Source organism: Macaca fascicularis, chromosome 5 (genome assembly GCF_037993035.2).
Source record: "Macaca fascicularis isolate 582-1 chromosome 5, T2T-MFA8v1.1".
Classification (NCBI taxonomy): domain Eukaryota; kingdom Metazoa; phylum Chordata; class Mammalia; order Primates; family Cercopithecidae; genus Macaca; species Macaca fascicularis.
In genome coordinates, this window is record NC_088379.1 from 132,813,444 (window position 1) to 132,832,010 (window position 18,567).

At 36.4% G+C, this 18,567-nt stretch overlaps 2 protein-coding genes across 6 annotated transcripts in view; both read left to right on the plus strand.

Annotated features, from left to right (window-relative positions):
- HSPA4L (heat shock protein family A (Hsp70) member 4 like) overlaps window positions 1–18,567 on the plus strand; it is a 57,034-nt gene that overhangs the window by 26,715 nt on the left and 11,752 nt on the right. For 3 of the 5 annotated variants that reach the window (XM_005555887.5, XM_065545446.2, XM_065545447.2), the window contains exons 12-14: window positions 7,993–8,192; window positions 14,287–14,385; window positions 16,739–16,876. In XM_005555887.5, coding sequence (XP_005555944.2) covers window positions 7,993–8,192; window positions 14,287–14,385; window positions 16,739–16,876 — 437 coding nt within the window. Of the gene's footprint in view, window positions 1–63; window positions 1,028–7,992; window positions 8,193–14,286; window positions 14,386–16,738; window positions 16,877–18,567 lie in introns of those variants that run through there. The other 2 variants (XM_045392856.3, XM_074040425.1) reach the window with 2 other exon arrangements.
- LOC123573625 (SOSS complex subunit C) lies at window positions 5,699–6,185 on the plus strand. Its single transcript, XM_065545448.2, is given in 2 exon segments — window positions 5,699–6,018; window positions 6,021–6,185. Coding segments are annotated over 2 exon segments (219 nt in total). The 5' UTR covers window positions 5,699–5,825; the 3' UTR covers window positions 6,047–6,185.

The window sequence follows — 18,567 nt, forward strand, 5'->3', positions numbered from 1 at the left end:
CATTGTTCAATTCCCACCTATGAGTGAGAACATGTGATGTTTGGTTTTCTGTTCTTGTGATAGTTTGCTGAGAATGATGGTTTCCAGCTGCATCCATGTCCCTACAAAGGACACAAACTCATCCTTTTTATGGCTGCATAGTATTCCAAGGTGTGTATGTGCTACATTTTCTTAATCCAGTCTGTCACTGATGGACATTTGGGTTGATTCCAAGTCTTTGCTATTGTGAATAGTGCTGCAATAAACATACGTATGCATGTGTCTTTATAGCAGCATGGTTTATAATCCTTTGGGTATATACCCAGTAATGGGATGGATGGGTCAAATGGTATTTCTAGTTCTAGATCCTTGAGGAATCGCCAAACTGTTTTCCACAATGGTTGAACTAGTTTACAGTCCCACCAACAGTGTAAAGTGTTCCTATTTCTCCACATCCTCTCTAGCACCTGTTGTTTCTTGACTTTTTAATGATTGCCATTCTAACTGGTGTAAGATGGTATCTCATTGTGGCTTTGATTTGCATTTCTCTGATGGCCAGTGATGATGAGCATTTTTTCATGTGTCTGTTGGCTGTGTGAATGTCTTCTTTTGAGAAGTGTCTGTTCATATCCTTTGCCCACTTTTTGATGGGGTTGTTTTTTTCTTGTAAATTTGTTTGAGTTCTTTATAGGTTCTGGATATTAGCCCTTTGTCAGATGAGTAGATTGCAAAAATCTTCTCCCATTCTGTAGGTTGCCTGTTCACTCTGATGGTAGTTTCTTTTGCTGTGCAGAAGCTCTTTAGTTTAATTAGATCCCATTTGTCAATTTTGGCTTTTGTTGCCGTTGCTTTTGGTGTTTTAGACATGAAGTCCTTGCCCATGCCTGTGTCCTGAATGGTCTTACCTAGGTTTTCTTCTATAGTTTTTATGGTTTTAGGTCTAACATTTAAGTCTCTAATCCATCTTGAATTAATTTTTGTATAAGGAGTAAGGAAAGGATCCAGTTTCAGCTTTCTACTTACGGCTAGCCAATTTTCCCAGCACCATTTATTAAATAAGAAATCCTTTCCCCATTTCTTGTTTTTGTCAGGTTTGTCGAAGATCAGATGGCTATAGATGTATGGTGTTACTTCTGAGGACTCTGTTCTGTTCCATTGGTCTATATCTCTGTTTTGGTACCAGTACCATGCTGTTTTGGTTACTGTAGCCTTGTAGTATACTTTGAAGTCAGGTAGTGTGATGCTTCCAGCTTTGTTCTTTTGACTTAGGATTGTCTTGGCAATGCAGGCTCTTTTTTGGTTCCATATGAACTTTAGAGCAGTTTTTTCCAATTCTGTGAAGAAAGTCATTGGTAGCTTAATGGGGATGGCATTGAATCTATAAATTACCTTGGGTAGTATGGCCATTTTCACGATATTGATTCTTCCTATCCATGAGCATGGTATATTCTTCCATTTGTTTGTGTCTTCTTTTATCTCACTGAGCAGTGGTTTGTAGTTCTCCTTGAAGAGATCCTTTACATCCCTTGTAAGTTGGATTCCTAGGTATTTTATTCTCTTTGAAGCTATTGTGATTGGGAGTTCATTCATGATATGGCTCTCTATCTGTTACTGGTGTATAAGAATGCTTGTGATTTTTGCACATTAATTTTGTATCCTGAGACTTTCCTGAAGTTGCTTATCAGCTTAAGGAGATTTTTGGCCTGAGACGATGGGGTTTTCTAAATGTACAGTCATGTCATCTGCAAACAGGGACAATTTGACTTCTTCTTTTCCTAACTGAATACCCTTTGTTTCTTTCTCTTGCCTGATTGCCCTAGCCAGAACTTCCAACACTATGTTGAATAGGAGTGGTGAGAGATGGCATCCCTATCTTGTGCCAGTTTTCAAAGGGAATGCTTCCAGTTTTTGCCCATTCAGCATGATATTGGCTGTGAGTTTGTCATCAATAGCTCTTATTATTTTGAGATACGTCCCATCAATACCAAATGAGAGTTTTTAGCATGAAGGACTGTTGAATTTTGTCCAAGGCCTTTTCTGCATCTATTGAGATAATCATGTGGTTTTTGTCTTTGATTCTGTTTATATGCTGGATTACGTTTATTGCTTTGCGTATGTTGAGCCAGCCTTGCATCCCAGGGATGAAGCCCACTTGATCATGGTGGATAAGCTTTTTGATGTGCTGCTGGATTTGGTTTGCCAGTATTTTATTGAGGATTTTTGCATCAATGTTCATCAGGGATATTGGTCTAAAATTCTCTTTTTTTGTTGTGTCTCTGCCAGGCTTTGGTATCAGGATGATGTTGGCCTCATAAAATGAGTAAATGAGGATTCCCTCCTTTTCTATTGATTGGAATAGTTTCAGAAGGAATGATACCAGCTCCTCCTTGTACCTCTGGTAGAACTCGGCTGTGAATCCATATGGTCCTGGACTTTTTTTGGTTGGTAGGCTATTAATTATTGCCTCAATTTCAGAGCCTGCTGTTGGTCTATTTAGGGATTCAACTTCTTCCTGGTTTAGTCTTGGGAGAGTGTAAGTGTCCAGGAATTTATCCATTTCTTCTAGGTTTTCTAGTTTATTTGCGTAGAGGTGTTTATAGTATTCTCTGATGGTAGTTTGTATTTCTGTGGGATCAGTGGTGATATCCCCTTTATCATTTTTTATTGCGTCTATTTAATTCTTCTCTCTTTTCTTCTTTATTAGTCTTGCTAGCGCTCTATCAATTTTGTTGATCGTTTCAAAAAACCAGCTCGTGGATTCATTGATTTTTTGGAGGGTTTTTTGTGTCTCTATCTCCTTCAGTTCTGCTCTGATCTTAGTTAATTCTTGCCTTCTGCTAGCTTTTGAATGTGTTTGCTCTTGCTTCTATAGTTCTTTTAATTGTGATGTTAGGGTGTCAGTTTTAGATCTTTCCTGCTTTCTCTTGTGGGCATTTAGTGCTATAAATTTCCCTCTAAACACTGCTTTAAATGTTTCCCAGAGATTCTGGTATGTTGTATCTTTGTTCTCATTGGTTTCAAAGAATATCTTTATTTCTGCCTTCATTTCGTTATGTACCCACTAGTCATTCAGGAGCAGGTTGTTCAGTTTCCATGTAGTTGAGTGGTTTTGATTGAGTTTCTTAGTCCTGAGTTCTAGTTTGATTGCACTGTCGTCTGAGAGACAGTTTGTTATAATTTCTGTTCTTTTACTTTTGCTGAGGAGTGCTTTACTTCCAACTATGTGGTCAATTTTGGAATAAGTGTGATGTAGTGCTGAAAAGAATGTATATTCTGTTGATTTAGGGTGGAGAGTTCTGTAGATGTCTATTAGGTCTGCTTGGTGCAGAGTTGTGTTCAATTCCTGGATATCCTTGTTAACTTTCTGTCTCATTGATTTGTCTAATGTTAACAGTGGGGCATTAAAGTCTCCCATTATTATTGTATGGGAGTCTAAGTCTCTTTGTAAGTCTCTAAGGACTTGTTTTATGAATCTGGGTTCTCCTGTATTTGGTGCATATATATTTAGGATAGTTAGCTCTTCCTGATGAATTGATCCCTTTACCATTATATAATGGCCTTCTTTGTCTCTTTTGATGTTTGATGATTTAAAGTCTGTTTTATCAGAGACTCAGATTGCAACCCCTGCTTTTTTTTTTGTTTTCCATTTGCTTGGTAGATCTTCCTCCATCCCGTTATTTTGAGCCTGTGTGTGTCTCTGCATGTGAGATGGGTCTCCTGAATACAGCAAACTGATGGGTCTTGACTCTTTATCCAATTTGCCAGTCTATGTCTTTTGATTGGCCCATTTAGTCCATTTACATTTAAGGTTAATATTGTTATGTGTGAACTTGATCCTGTCATTATGATATTAGGTGGTTATTTTGCTCGTTAGTTGATACAGTTTCTATCTAGCATTGATGGTCTTTACATTTTGGCATGTTTTTGCAATGGTTGGTATCGGTTGTTCCTTTCCATGTTTAGTGCTTCCTTTAGGATCTCTTGTAGGGCAGGCCTGGTGGTGACAGAATCTCTAAGCATTTGCTTGTCTGTGAAGGATTTTATTTCTCCTTCACTTATGAAACTTAGTTTAACTAGATATGAAATTCTGGGTTGAAAATTCTTTAAGAATGTTGAATATTGGCCCCCACTCTCTTCTGGCTTGTAGAGTTTCTGCCGAGAAATCTACTGTTAGTCTGATGGGCTTCCCTTTGTGTGTAACCTGACCTTTCTCTCTGGCTGCCCTTAACATTTTTTCCTTCATTTCAACTTTGTTGAATCTGACAGTTATGTGTCTTGGAGTTGTTCTTCTCGAGGAGTATCTTTTGTGACGTTCTCTGTATTTCCTGAATTTGAATGTTGGCTTGCCTTGCTCGGTTGGGGAAGTTCTCCTGGATGATATCCTGCAGAGTGTTTTCCAACTTGGTTCCATTTTCCACATCACTTTCAAGCATACCAATCAGACGTAGATTTGGTCTTTTCACATAATCCCGTATTTCTTGGAGGCTTTGTTCATTTCTTTTTACTCTTTTTTCACTGCATTTCTCTTCTCGCTTCATTTCATTCATTTGATCTTCAATCACTGATACTCTTTCTTCCAGTTGATCGAGTCGGTTACTGAAGCTTGTGCATTTGTCACGTAGTTCTCGTGTCATGGTTTTCATCTCTATCAGTTCATTTATGGTCTTCTCTGCATTGATTATTCTAGTTGTCCATTCATCCATTCTTTTTTCAAGGTTTTTAGTTTCTTTGCACTGGGTACGTAGTTCCTCCTTTAGCTCTGAGAAGTTTGATTGACTGAAGCCTTCTTCTCTCAATTCGTCAAAGTCATTCTCTGTCCAGCTTTGTTCCGTTGCTGGCGATTAGCTGCGTTCCTTTGGAGGGGGAGATGCGCTCTGATTTTTTGAATTTCTAGCTTTTCTGCCCTGCTTTTTCCCCATCTTTGTGGTTTTATCTGCCTTTGGTCTTTGATGATGGTGACTTACTGATGGGGTTTTGGTGTAGGTGTCCTTTCTGTTTGTTAGGTTTCCTTCTAACAGTCAGGACCCTCAGCTGCAGGTCTGTTGGAGTTTGCTTGAGGTCCACTCCAGACCCTGTTTGCCTGGGTATCAACAGCGGAGGCGCTATGTCATATTTTTAATAAGGGACTTGACTACCAGAGGATTGCTTGAGCCCAGGAGTTGAAGACTAGCCTGGGTAGTATAGTGAGACCCCATTTCACTCACATGCAAAACTATGTGTACAAGGTTCTTGCATCCTCAGAGAGACCCAGGACCAATCCTCAGTAGATACTGAGGGGACAGCTATATTTCTAATTCATTTTTACTTCTGTATTTAAAATGCTTTGCAAAAATTAGCCGGGTGTGGTGGCAAACACCTGTAATCTCAGCTACTTGGGAGGCTGAGGCAGGAGAATTGCACAAACCCAGGAGGCAGAGACTGCAGTGAGTTGAGATTGCACCACTGCACTCCAGCCTTGTCGACACAGCGAGACTCCCTCTATAAAAATAAAATGCTCTGTAACTGTCCTGAAAGGTTTGTGGAATAATTATTTTTTACTGAAAAACTTAACTTTAATCAGTAGATTGAAATTGTGCTGCCAGACAGACTGTATGTTCTAATTTTAAACTTTATGTTCACTGGCAACAATTAGAATGACTATTACTGGATTAATATGAAAGTGAGGGCGATTGGAAGGTGAGGCAGTCCCGGTGTTCTCACGTCCCAGGTGATTGTGAAGTGCTGACCAGTTGCCACTGGACATAATTGAAACACAATAGGAAAATTGCAGCAAACTCTTCAGGACAAGGTTTTCAAAACAAGTTGCAATCTTGGCAGAACTGGACAAAGAGAAAAGAAAACTACTTATGCAGAACCAGTCTTCAACAAATCATCCTGGAGCTAGCATTGCACTCTCGAGACCCTCTTTTAAGGACTTCCAGGATCACGCTGAGCAGCAGTATATTGCAGCCCAGCAGAAGGCAGCTTTGCAGCATGCTCATGCACATTCATTTGGATACTTCATAATTCAAGACTCTGCATTTGGGAACCTGACTGTTCCTGTTTACCTCGCCTTGATCCAGAATGAAGAAAATATTTGTGATGGAAAAGTGATTTTGTAATATCAAATGCCAAAGCTACTATCATTCAGTGCTAGATGAACTGTGACTTTAAGAATTTTGGTGAACTTTGATGTTTTTTGTTTGTTAAACGAGTGTGCAAGTGAAAGCGGAAAGAAGGGTAACCAGGATGATGAGAGCTGTGGAAGCTGTATCGTCCAAGGAATTGATTATGTACCATGACTGTTACTCTTTGTAATGCTGTTTTAACTCTCAATCATGCTCTGAATTGGATAGTCACAAAAACATTCCCCAACCCCTAACAAGTTTGACTGAATATATCATGCCCACAGTAGATTTTCAAGAATCATTTATAGTACTTAACTTTAAAGAAAGAAGAGTACTTTTTAAAAATGAACCAATAGGCTTAAATCAGTTACATCCATATTTGCTGTTTATAGGATTGGTGTCAGTGTCCCTTTTGAGTTTACAGTCAACCTGTATCATCCTGAAATATTCTTTGTGAACTCATAACTACTTCCCCCTTTCTCATTTTAAAACAAACCCCAAGAATAAATCACTAACCAGTCTTAACCATCTTCTATAAACATATTCCCTTATAAATGATGTGACTAAATGCAATTAAAAATAATAGAAAAAAAAGGAAAGTGAGAATAGGAGATTGTAATATCCATTTTAACTGAGCGATCTTTTCAGAAGATACAAAATGAAATTATTTTATAACATTTAAAAGGATTTTCAAGTTTTATATTTTTGTCTATGTGCTGCTTTATAGACTAAGAAGGGGACAGCACAAATATTATAAATATTTCAAGGATATTATATAAAGCAGTAAAATTATTGAACATTATATTAGTTTGCTAGGGCTGCTATAACAAAGTACCACACGCTAGGTGGCTTAAACAGTAGAAATTTGTTGTCTCAGTTCTGAAGATTAGAAGTCTGAAGTCAAGGTATCTCCAAATACAGTCACAGTCTGAGCATGGTGGCTCATGCCTGTAATCCTAGCACTTTGGAAGGCTGAGCAGGGGGATTGCTTGAGCCCACGCGTTCAGGACCACCCTGGGCAACATAGTGAGACCTAATCTGTACTAAAAATCAGAAAAATTAGCTAGACATGGTAGCGTGCACCTGTAGTCCCCGCTACTTGAAGGCTGAGGTGGGAGGATTGCTTGAGCCTGGGAGTTTGAGGCTGCAGTGACCTATGATCATGCCACTGCACTACTGTCTGGGTGACAGAGTGAAACTGCGTCTCAAAACAAAACACACATAGTCATGTTCTGAGGTACTAAGCACAGTGTGGGAGCAGGTGGGGGGCAAAATTTAACCCATAAAAAAGTCATCCAAGTTTTTTACTACCTGATTTTATTGCCTAATATTCTCTCTTCTACTGTAGATAATATATATATGAGATTTCTTTAGAGAAATAAAACATCAGTAGATTTCTTAAAGCATTGATAATAATCTCTGCAGGTATTTTGCTATAGAAAAAATAAAAAAATTGGAATTGCTTTGTTTATGAATTACCAAGATGGTTATGATTTGTAAAGCTTATATCAAAAAAGGGAATATCTATTTTGTTTTCAAATTCAGAATTTGAATTTTGTTATTTTGGTTTTAGAGTAGCAGTATTATAAGATAACTTACTGCCTTTGAATCAAATTGTCCATGGTTAAATTCCCAATGCTTTCTTTTTTTTTTTTTTTTTTTTTTCCTACTTCCATGATTTTGGGCAGGTTACTTAAGCTTCCTGAGACTTAATAACAGGTTTGTTATGGTTTATAAAAGATAATCTGGGGAAGTACCTGCCCCATAGTGATCAATCAGGATATGATCATAATTATTGCCAACATGATTATTTGCCAACATCTTAAAGATGATAGCCAAATTATTCAATGAATTGAATAAGTTAATCTGAGGCTCACATACTGATTGGAGTTCTTTTTTCCTTAAGGGAGCTTCACTATTCAGAATGTTTTTCCACAGTCTGATGGTGATAGTTCCAAAGTGAAGGTTAAAGTTCGTGTTAACATCCATGGAATCTTCAGTGTGGCTAGCGCATCAGTAATTGAGAAGCAAAATTTGGAAGGGGATCACAGTGATGCTCCAATGGAGACAGAAACTTCATTTAAAAATGAAAACAAAGATAATATGGTATGTAGAAATTCTTTCTCAATGTTCTTGTAATAGATAGTATATATGGTATATCTTAATCGTAATTGGGACTTTAATCGTTGAATACATTACTCTCTGAGGTTTTGCTTTGATTTTCTGCTGTGGGAATCAGTGTAAAGTCTTTTGATAAAAGCATTAAGGAATACTATTTTCAATGCTTTACATCTTTCACGTTGTAATATACTTTTTAAGAGTTTGGTGCATCTTTCATAGTATTACATGGAGCGTGTGAATCTGGAGTTCTTTCCTACGTTCTTAACTTCCATTAAAACATGTATTTTATTATGGCTAGATTTTTAGCTTACAGATAAACCACTTCAGAATGATAAATTTTGAACTATACATTCTTTTTAGATTGAGAATACATGCTTAATAAAGAATGTTTCAGGGTTTATTTGGGGGACATCTGAGACAGTTAAACAGAGGAATGTGCTGTACATTCAGTAATGTTACAGATTTTTAAATTTTTTCTTTATTAAAGAGTGACACTGAATTTACTGTGGGGATATTATAGATGAAGGAATCTTAGGAGAACTTTATTGTATTTAATTATACAACGTTTTCATCTTTTTATGTGCGCTCCTCATGAATTACTTTTGTGCATTATTTTTAATGGCATTTGTTAATTACAATTGGAAATCTGCCCTAGATTTTCTTTTGTCCTATTTTAAGACAGTTTCTCCCTTTTTTTAAGGTTGCTTTTTGTTTTTATTAATAATTACTATGCATCTTTCTTCCAAATTGATCAGAATTCAACCACTAGCCCTTTAAACTACTTCATTTAAGGACTATGGTTTTTTCTTTCACTCTTTCCATGTATCATTTTGTAATCGCTTTCTTATTTGAATTGAGGAAGAGGAAATGTCTTTATCTGTTAGTGAAGATAGTTTTTCATAAATTAACACAAGGGTGAAAAGTTAATATTTCAAATTATAATCCACAATAACTTAGATATGTAAATTTAATCCATTAAAATTTATTTTTACTGAAATTGGAAGTGCTTTGTATGCCTTCTAAGACCAGGTGTTTATAATCATTTATCTTTGTGTTTTTTTGGGTTTTTTTTTTTGAGACAGAATCTCGCTCTGTCGCCCAGGCTGGAGTGCTGTGACACGATCGGCCCACTGCAACCTCTGCCTCATGGGTTCAAGCGATTCTCCTGCCTCAGACTCCCAAGTAGCTGGGACTACAGGCATGTGCCACCACACCTGGCTAATTTTTTTGTATTTTTAGTGGAGACGGGGTTTCACTGTGTTTGCCAGGATGGTCTCGATCTCCTGACCTCGTGATCCACCCACCTCAGCCTCCCAAAGTGCTGGGGGTATAGGCGTGAGCCACCGCACCCGGCTCGTTTATCTTTTTTTAAGTATTTCTGCTGAAACCTTTAATTTTCTTTATATAATATTAGTGAATCCTAAGAACTAAAAATACAACAAGAATAGTATGGCACCCATCTTGTACTTCCCCTGGCATTTCTTATTTGCTGCTTCTGTTTGTGAGCTGGAAATTCAATTAACCAAACTTTAAAGGATGATTTCTGTATGTGAACTAAGTGGGTTCACATGTGAATAAAGTGCATGGATTTATGACCTCTGCTTTGGTTACTCAGAGACTTACCTGCTTATGATAGTTTTTGGCTTGCTAGAACATTTGCAGGCAGTTGAGGTTCCCATACAAGGACTTTCTGGATAGGTGATGTGTTCCTTAATATTTCTTTTACAATGTATGTAATCAAAAGAAAAAGGTAACTAACACAGATCATATACTTGTCATTGTTGGTGAGCACATTCATGTATTTTTTTTTTTTTTTGAGCCACCATGTCCAGCCTAAATCTTTTAAATCCCTACCACAGCTAATATAATAAATATTGAATAAATTGTAATTTATTTTCTTTTCCTTGCTAATAAAAGTGATGATGCTGAATACACTGTGTTGAAAATATTCTGTAGACTTTTTTCTTTTTTTCTTTTTTGTTTTTTTGAGACGGAGTCTCACTCTGTCACCCAGGGTGGAGTGCAGTGGTGCAATCTCGGCTCATTGCAACCTCCACCTCCCAGGTTCAAGCAGTTCTCCTGCCTCACCCTTCTAGTAGCTGGGATTACAGGCACACGCCACCACGCCTGGCTAATTTTTGTATTTTTAGTAGAGATGGGATTTCACCATGTTGGTCAGGCTGGTCTCAAATTCCTGACCTTGTGATCCGCTAGCCTCTACCACCCACAGTGCTGGGATTACAGGTGTGAACCACCACGCCCGGCCTGTGCACTTTCTTAATGGTTCTCTCTAGGATTTTTGTCTTTAATTCTGTATTTGGAAGTTTAAAGACTTAAATACCATTATAAAGTAGTCTCCCCTTCCCCTCAAAAAAGTAAACCAATTCAAAGACTCTGGAAGCTAATTGTTTAAATTTCAAGGGGTGGGGAATAATAAGATAATAAGTTCTTCTTTTTACTGTATCCTAGTTGATGGTATTGCTGGCTCCGAGGTAGATAAAGAGGCCCAGACATAAACCAGTGAACATCAGCAGGAGCCTTTTTTTTCCTATGAGGGTCAGTTTGTGAAAGATTATTTTATATGTGTTATTTTCTAATTCAAAATTAAAATAGCATTGATTTTCCTGAAAAATCACAATAGAGCTTGCTGACTTCAATATAATGATGTGTGAGAAAATTGACCCCTCTCTTGTAGGTATAATTTAATACAGGGGCATATTAAATTACCACGTCAAGCCCTGGGTACTTACTAAGAAATTACCACATCAGGCTCCAGGTACTTACTAAAAAATTACTACATCAAGCCCCGGGTACTTTGGTTTGTGCCTATAGTTACAGCTACTCAGGACGCTGGGGCCAGAGTTTGAGTCCATCCTGGACAACACAGTCCTCAAAAAAAAGAAAAATTATCACATCTTAAAACTATATCACAAAACCCAGGGATCAAAGAAACTATATGCTATTCATCTTACTAATGTACCACAGTTTAACTATTTCCCAATTGTTGACCATTTGGGTTCTTTATCTACTTCTATTTATTTGTTTAATTCAAAATATTTGATTATGTGTAGCCAGGACTCTTCTGTGCACTAGGGATACAGTGATTAAACAAGATTGAAAAGGTTGCCACCCATCTGTAACCTACAGTCTAGTGGGAGAGGACAGGCATGAAGCAAAAAGATAGCATATAAACATAAAGGAAATGGGATGTGTAGTGGGAATTACGTGATAGTGATGAGGAAACCACTTAGAAAGAAACAGGTAAGCTAGTCTGAAGGATGCAAAAGGCAGTTTAAGGGTAAGGAGTAGGTAGATAGTTGTCCGGGCAGAGTGAATAACAAATAGAAAGGTACTGAGACAGGAAGGCCTTCATTTTTGTTGTTGTAACAAATAGAAGAGTTGTTGGTGTATAGGATATAGGTGTGGAGAATGGGGGAATAGCCGGAAAAAAAAAAGTGAAATTGAGAGGGCAAATCAAGCGACAAATCGGGTAAAACCTTATAGTTCATGATAGTATCTAGATTTGTTTCTTAAGTGCTTTATGTTTATTTAACAAATAGCTGTGAGTACCTAAAATGTATGCTTGGCCATAGCAGCAAACAGAAAGATGGTTTCAACTCTCATGGAGTTTAAAATCTGTCAGGGAATCCAGAGTCTAGAGGCACTTCCATTAAATTATCCCACTATTGATAATATTTCTATAAACATTTTTAAATCATTTCAAAGAATTAAGTTTATTAGCATTTCATATCCATTTTAAGATGTGTAATTTTCTGCTTTTAAATGTATCTTAATGAGTCTTGCAAATGATAACATCTTATATTTGCTGTTGACCATCACAATAGTCATGAGATACTTCTCATCACCTGTGCGTCTGTTAACTCGGTTGAAATTCCTAGTGGCATGACTAGGTAGTTGGCAACCTCTTGACATTTTAGTGAACAAACCATTTAAGGAGCATTCAAGGAAGGAATATGAGTCCTGGTTGTTCGAAAACAGGTTGTGATAAAGATACAGTCATAAGTCTTGTAGAATAGGTATTAGTGACTTATAAGAAAACACTAGAGACCATATTAGAGCAACTTTTAAACAAATGCTGGGTCATTTATACTCCTGATGACACATAGAATGATATTGTATAGAAATATACATTAACAGCTGGATTAAGTGATTCAGAAGAGTTGGATTCTGAATGTGAAGAAATTTTAGAAATAACTACTTAATCTGGTTTATTTTCCTTTTCTCTATGAGAGATACAAATATATAAACAATAGAAGAGCTCTTTCAATAAATATAAAAATTCTAAGTGATAAGGCATTGTGACCTTTAGCATTTTTTTCTGAGTAATACAAAAGTTAGAGTTAATAACTCAACACTTTATCACTTTTTTCACTTATCTTACCTATCAACAGGGTTGGGGAGGTTGTAAGGTGGGGGAGGGCAGTTGAAATATCAGAAATAATTGATTTCTTTTTTCTTTTTTTTGAGACGAAGTCTTGCTCTGTCACCCAGGCTGGAGTGCAGTGGCACGATCTCAGCTCACTGTAACCTCCACCTCCCAGGTTCAAGCAATTCTCCTGCCTCAGCCTCCTGAGTAGCTGGGATTACAGGCACACACCACCACGCCCGGCTAATTTTTGTATTTTTAGTATTTTGTATTTTTAGTAGGGGTTTCACCATGTTGGTCAGGCTGGTCTCAAACTCCTGACCTCGTGATCCGCCTGCCTCAGCCTCCCAAAGAATAATTGACCTTTTAACTACAAAAAAAAAAAAAAAAAATTAGCTCCTCTTTGGCAGAAATAAACTTTTATTCAAGATAGCTTTCTGGGTATTACAGATTTGCTTAATTCTAGATGTAGTTGAAGACCTAAATTATGCTGATTCCTACATTTCAAGCTTTCTTCAGGAGGATGGTGACAGATAGGATTAAGAAGGTGACCAAAAGGCCGGGCGCGGTGGCTCAAGCCTGTAATCCCAGCACTTTGGGAGGCCGAGACGGGCAGATCACGAGGTCAGGAGATCGAGACCATCCTGGCTAACACGGGCACGGTGAAACCCCGTCTCTACTAAAAAAAATGCAAAAACCTAGCCGGGCGAGGTGGCAGGCGCCTGTAGTCCCAGCTACTCGGGAGCCTGAGGCAGGAGAATGGCGTAAACCTGGGAGGCAGAGCTTGCAGTGAGCTGAGATCCGGCCACTGCGCTCCAGCTTGGGCGACAGAGTGAGACTCCGTCTCAAAAAAAAAAAAAGAAGGTGACCAAAAAAATCTATTATATATATGGGATTATTTGCCAAGTGGAGAGTTCATTTTGGAGATTTTATTGGTAGAAAGTTTGGTTTTTAGACATAAAAAGAAAAAAATCTTAAAAGTGTACCTTTTAATAATTTAGAAACACCCACTTTGAGTTTTGATTAATTTGATTTAATTTTCATTAATTTATATCAAAACTCACAGTGGGTATTTCTAATTATTTTACATTTTACAATTTAAAGATATGGTATTGTATTTGTGTAATTCATAGATTTTGTATCTTTTTCATTTTATTTTCTTGTGTTATTCATAAACATTTTTCATATCAAGTTGAATGTTCTCTTTTTTATTTATTTTTATTATAACTTTAAGTTCTGGGATATATGTGCAGAACATGCGGGTTTGTTACATAGGTATACACGTGCCATGGTGCTTTGCTGCACCTGTCAACCCGTCATCTACATTAGGTATTTCTCCTAATGCTATCCCTCCCCTAGCCCCCAACCCTTGAGTGTTCTCTTTTTTTTGTAAGCTTTTGTGAATCTTTATTTGTAAATTTGAATTGAGAACAATTTTCCATGTATTTTGCAATTACTTAGCCATAGACAAATCAAACAAGATTTATCCCATAGCATCAAATAGATCTTTCCACTTTACTTACCTGTTAATCTGTTTATTTGTAGCAATTCTCGTTTGAAAAATGAGCTTCTACTTAACTGTTTCTACATTTTACATTTCAAAACAAGCTTGAACTCTAAGATGCAGTTTACATTTTTAAAACAAAAAAAAAAGACACTGCATATATTATCAGTTATGTATTTTCTTTCTAGGATAAAATGCAGGTTGACCAAGAAGAAGGAGGGCAACAAAAATGTCATGCAGAACACACCCCAGAAGAGGAAATTGATCATACAGGAGCCAAAACAAAGGTTCGGTTTACTTTTTCTATAGTTGTGTCTTTTTGAAATTTATATTTTGAATTATTGTATTTTATAATGCTTTCTTTTAATGCACTTGATATTTTTGATTTTAGAACTGTGAGAAAGTATAGAAAGCTGATAGCCGGAATAAGTATACTTTAATGATTTATTAAGAGTTGTGTTTTTAAAAAATGAACCCTAACAACATCAGCAAAATTACCTTTTTTGGTAGGAAAAAAGATACATTTTTCATTAACTTTTTCTTTGGTAGGAAAAAAGATACATTTTTCATTAACTTTTTTTTTTCATCTCATTTGAACACATGTACACATAGAGGGGAACAACAAACATTGATGCTTAGTGGAGGGTGGAGGGTGGAGGGTGGAAGGGAGGGAGAGGATCCCTCAACGGGTACTAGGCTTAATACCTGGGTGGTGAAATAATGTGTACAACAAGCCCCTGTGACATGAGTTTACCTATATAACCTGCACGTGTGCCCTTGAACTTATTTAAAAAAAAAAAAAAACTTTTATCAAAGAACCGAACAATAAAATTGCCTAAATTCTTTACCTTATTTCCTTAATTCATTATTTCTCATGCTTCACCAATAACTGCATTGTATTTCTTTTTTTTTTTTTTTTTTTTTTTGAGACGGAGTCTCGCTGTGTGGCCCAGGCTGGAGTGCAGTGGCCCGATCTCGGCTCACTGCAAGCTCCACCTCCCGGGTTCACGCCATTCTCCCGCCTCAGCCTCCGAGTAGCTGGGACTACAGGCGCCCGCCACCACGCCCGGCTAGTTTTTTGTATTTTTAGTAGAGACGGGGTTTCAACGTGTTAGCCAGGATGGTCTCGATCTCCTGACCTCGTGATCCACCCACCTCGGCCTCCCAAAGTGCTGGGATTACAGGCTTGAGCCACCGCACCCGGCCAACTGCATTGTATTTCTAAAGTATGAATACATAAGTTAAAATTTTAACTTTAAGTGAAAAAAATCGTTTCAGAAAAATATGAGATGGAACAAGCTATATGAGGAAAACTTATGTTAGCTGTACTCTGTATCTCAGAATTAACCACTCTAAGTATATCATAAAATATTTTTCTATGTGCAAAAAATAATACTTTCAGAAATAAAATGTTAAAGGATAAATGATTTATTGAGAGTAATTATTTTTCTAAGACAGCGATTGCCAATAAGACAGAAGGGAGAGACCTTGCCCCAGTCACCCAGATGAATGTGGTTATAACTCTTAAGCTGTCATCTTCAACAGATTTTTCTAACCTGCATAGAATTTAATCTATGCAGGTTAGCCAAATAGATTCATTTCTCAGAGATTATAAAAATTTAATTTTAAATCTTAGATTCTAAAGTTATTTAAAACCTGGAAACTTTTTTTCTGGCATTTTTCAAAATTTTAATTGTTGAACAGCTTTATTGAGATTTAGTTTACATATTCAATTCATCCAATTAGATGTACAGTTTTTAGTATATTCAGTTGTGCAACCATCATCACAATTTTAGAACATTTTCATCATCCCAAAGAGAGGCCTTGTATCTATTAACAGTGACTTCCCATTTCCCTTCAACCCTCTCCCTGCCAGCCATAGGGAATAGGCAGTAGATTTGCCTATTGTGAACATTTCATACACATATAGTTATACAGTATGTGCTTATTTGTGACTGGCTTCTTTCACCAAACATAATGTTTTCAAGGTTCATCCAGGTTGTAGGAAATATCACTATTCCTTTTTATGGCTGAATAATATGACATTGTATGAATATATACTACATTTTATTTAGCCATCTATCAATTGATAGACATTTGGCTTATTTTCACTTTTTTACTATTATGAATAATGCTGTTATGAACAATCATGTACAAGTTTTGCAGGGGTGTGTATTTTCATTTTTCTTGGGCATATACCTAGGAATGGAATTGCTGGGTCATAATTGTTTAACATTTTTGTTAACATTGTTTTGTTAATATTGTCATCTTTAACATTTTGAGGAACTTCCCAACGGTTTTCCAGAATGGCTGCAACATTTTACAATCCTGCAAACAATGTATGAGAGGTTGCAGTTTCCCCACATCCTCACCAACACTTATTTTTTTTTTTTTTTATAGCCACCGTAATGGGTGAGAAGTAGCTACTCATTTTAGTTTTGCTTTGCATTTCCAACCCAATATTTTAATATAGAAACTAGGATTTAACATACCCAGACTACAAAATACCATCAGTCTTAAGGTAGTACTTTAAAATAAGTATAACAGATCACAATCGTTTTGATTTTACTTTCTGTTTTACCTCTTAAATCTATTTTTAAGCTAATTTTAGAAATTTATACTTCTCTTTCGGATTTGCAGTCAGCTGTCTCAGACAAACAAGACCGATTAAATCAGACACTTAAAAAAGGAAAAGTCAAAAGTATTGATCTACCGATCCAGAGTAGCCTATGTAGACAACTGGGCCAAGATCTTCTCAACAGCTACATTGAAAATGAAGTATGTAAATCTGAGTTGATGTTGAAATAGGTGGTAATTTATTCCGATATTTTGTAGAAGTCAATGATTATCTCCAAAATTTAGGGCACTAGTTTATAACTCCTAAGGAATTATATTTAGTAAATTACTAAACTGCTTTATTTTTTACAAAATACTGAGCTGTATTAATGCCTTATGTACCGTGTAGCTTTCATCTTAGTTGCATGAAAAACATGTATTGCCTCCTTTATAGGGAAAGACTTCTGAAATTGATTCTTCCTTTTATCCTGTCTTTAACAATGACACCCAGCAGACAACATATGGGGAAATATTAGCTGTTCCCCTCTTCTCCTGTGTTGTCCTTAAAGATTATATCTCTATTCAAAATGTTTTCTGACATCCATTAAATTTTTTTTTTTAAATCTTTGTCATTCTTGACATTTTCTTACATGTTCTTTTCTATTTACATGTTTTAAGTTACAGTCTCTAGAGGAAATGAGTGTTGTTTCTTTACCAGTATCTGTGTAAGAAGTAATTTATATTTTGTAACTTTGCATTTAAGTGGTAGTTCCTAATTTTTACAAGCTTGGCCTGCATTAAAAGGTCAGTCTTCTGACTTTACAATGCTTGCTTTTGTAGTACCTACCTATATCACCTATTCATTAATTGTTAACAGCTGCATTTTATGTGAAGCAAGCATTCCTGGAGATCCTGAATAATTTGGAATTTGTCTTGAGAAAAACTTTCCCAAAGGAATGAATTGTAGGGAAGCACGGTTATAGCAAATTTTGTATATAAAATGAGATTTTCTTAACTTTTGAATATCTCATTTTCAGTTCACAAATATGAATACATGGTAGTTTATAAAGGGATTCTTATGTTTACATGTGTTTTTATTAAAGTGAAAATTTTGCTCAAGTATTATAATCTTCAGGTTATTTCTTTGCTTTTGTTCATCATAAACTAACATCTATAAATACTTTTTATTTATACCCTGAAACCTATGAAGTGTAGGTTTTGTTAGAGAACTACATTTTACAGGTGAGGAAACTGAGACACAAGTAGATTAAATAACCCAGGATCAGAAATACCCTTTAGATTTGGATCCAGGTGATTGTTCTCCAAAGCTCAATATCATAACAACTATACCATATCCATCCCCACAAGGCTTTTATTCAGTACCAGTTATGTGTCAAACATTTAACTAAATATTTGACATGAATTCTCTCAACCTTATTAGCAGCCCTATGAGTTAGATGGAATTATGCCGTCTGTTTTAGGATAAGAAAACTTATGTTTAAATGATTTTTCTGCTATCTCAACATAGTAAATAGGGAACCTAGGATTTTAACCTGAGTATGTAGAATGACATAGGTTATGTTTTCTTTTGTTTTTTAACAGCTTTATTGAGATACATGTACATATCATAACCCATTTAAAGTATACAATCCAGTGGTTTTTGGTATACTACATTAAATTTTTACATGAAATTTGCTATTATAACCATTTTTAAGTGTGTAATTCAATGACTTTAATTACATTCACTGTATTGTGCATCCATCACCACTGTCTGTTTTCAAAACAATTCCATCACCCCAAACGTAAACTCTATAATAACTTGCTTTCCTCCCTTCACCCAGTCCCCTACTTTCTGTCTTTGTGAATTGCCTAGTTATCAATAGATAAGAATCATGTTAAGTGGGATTATACAA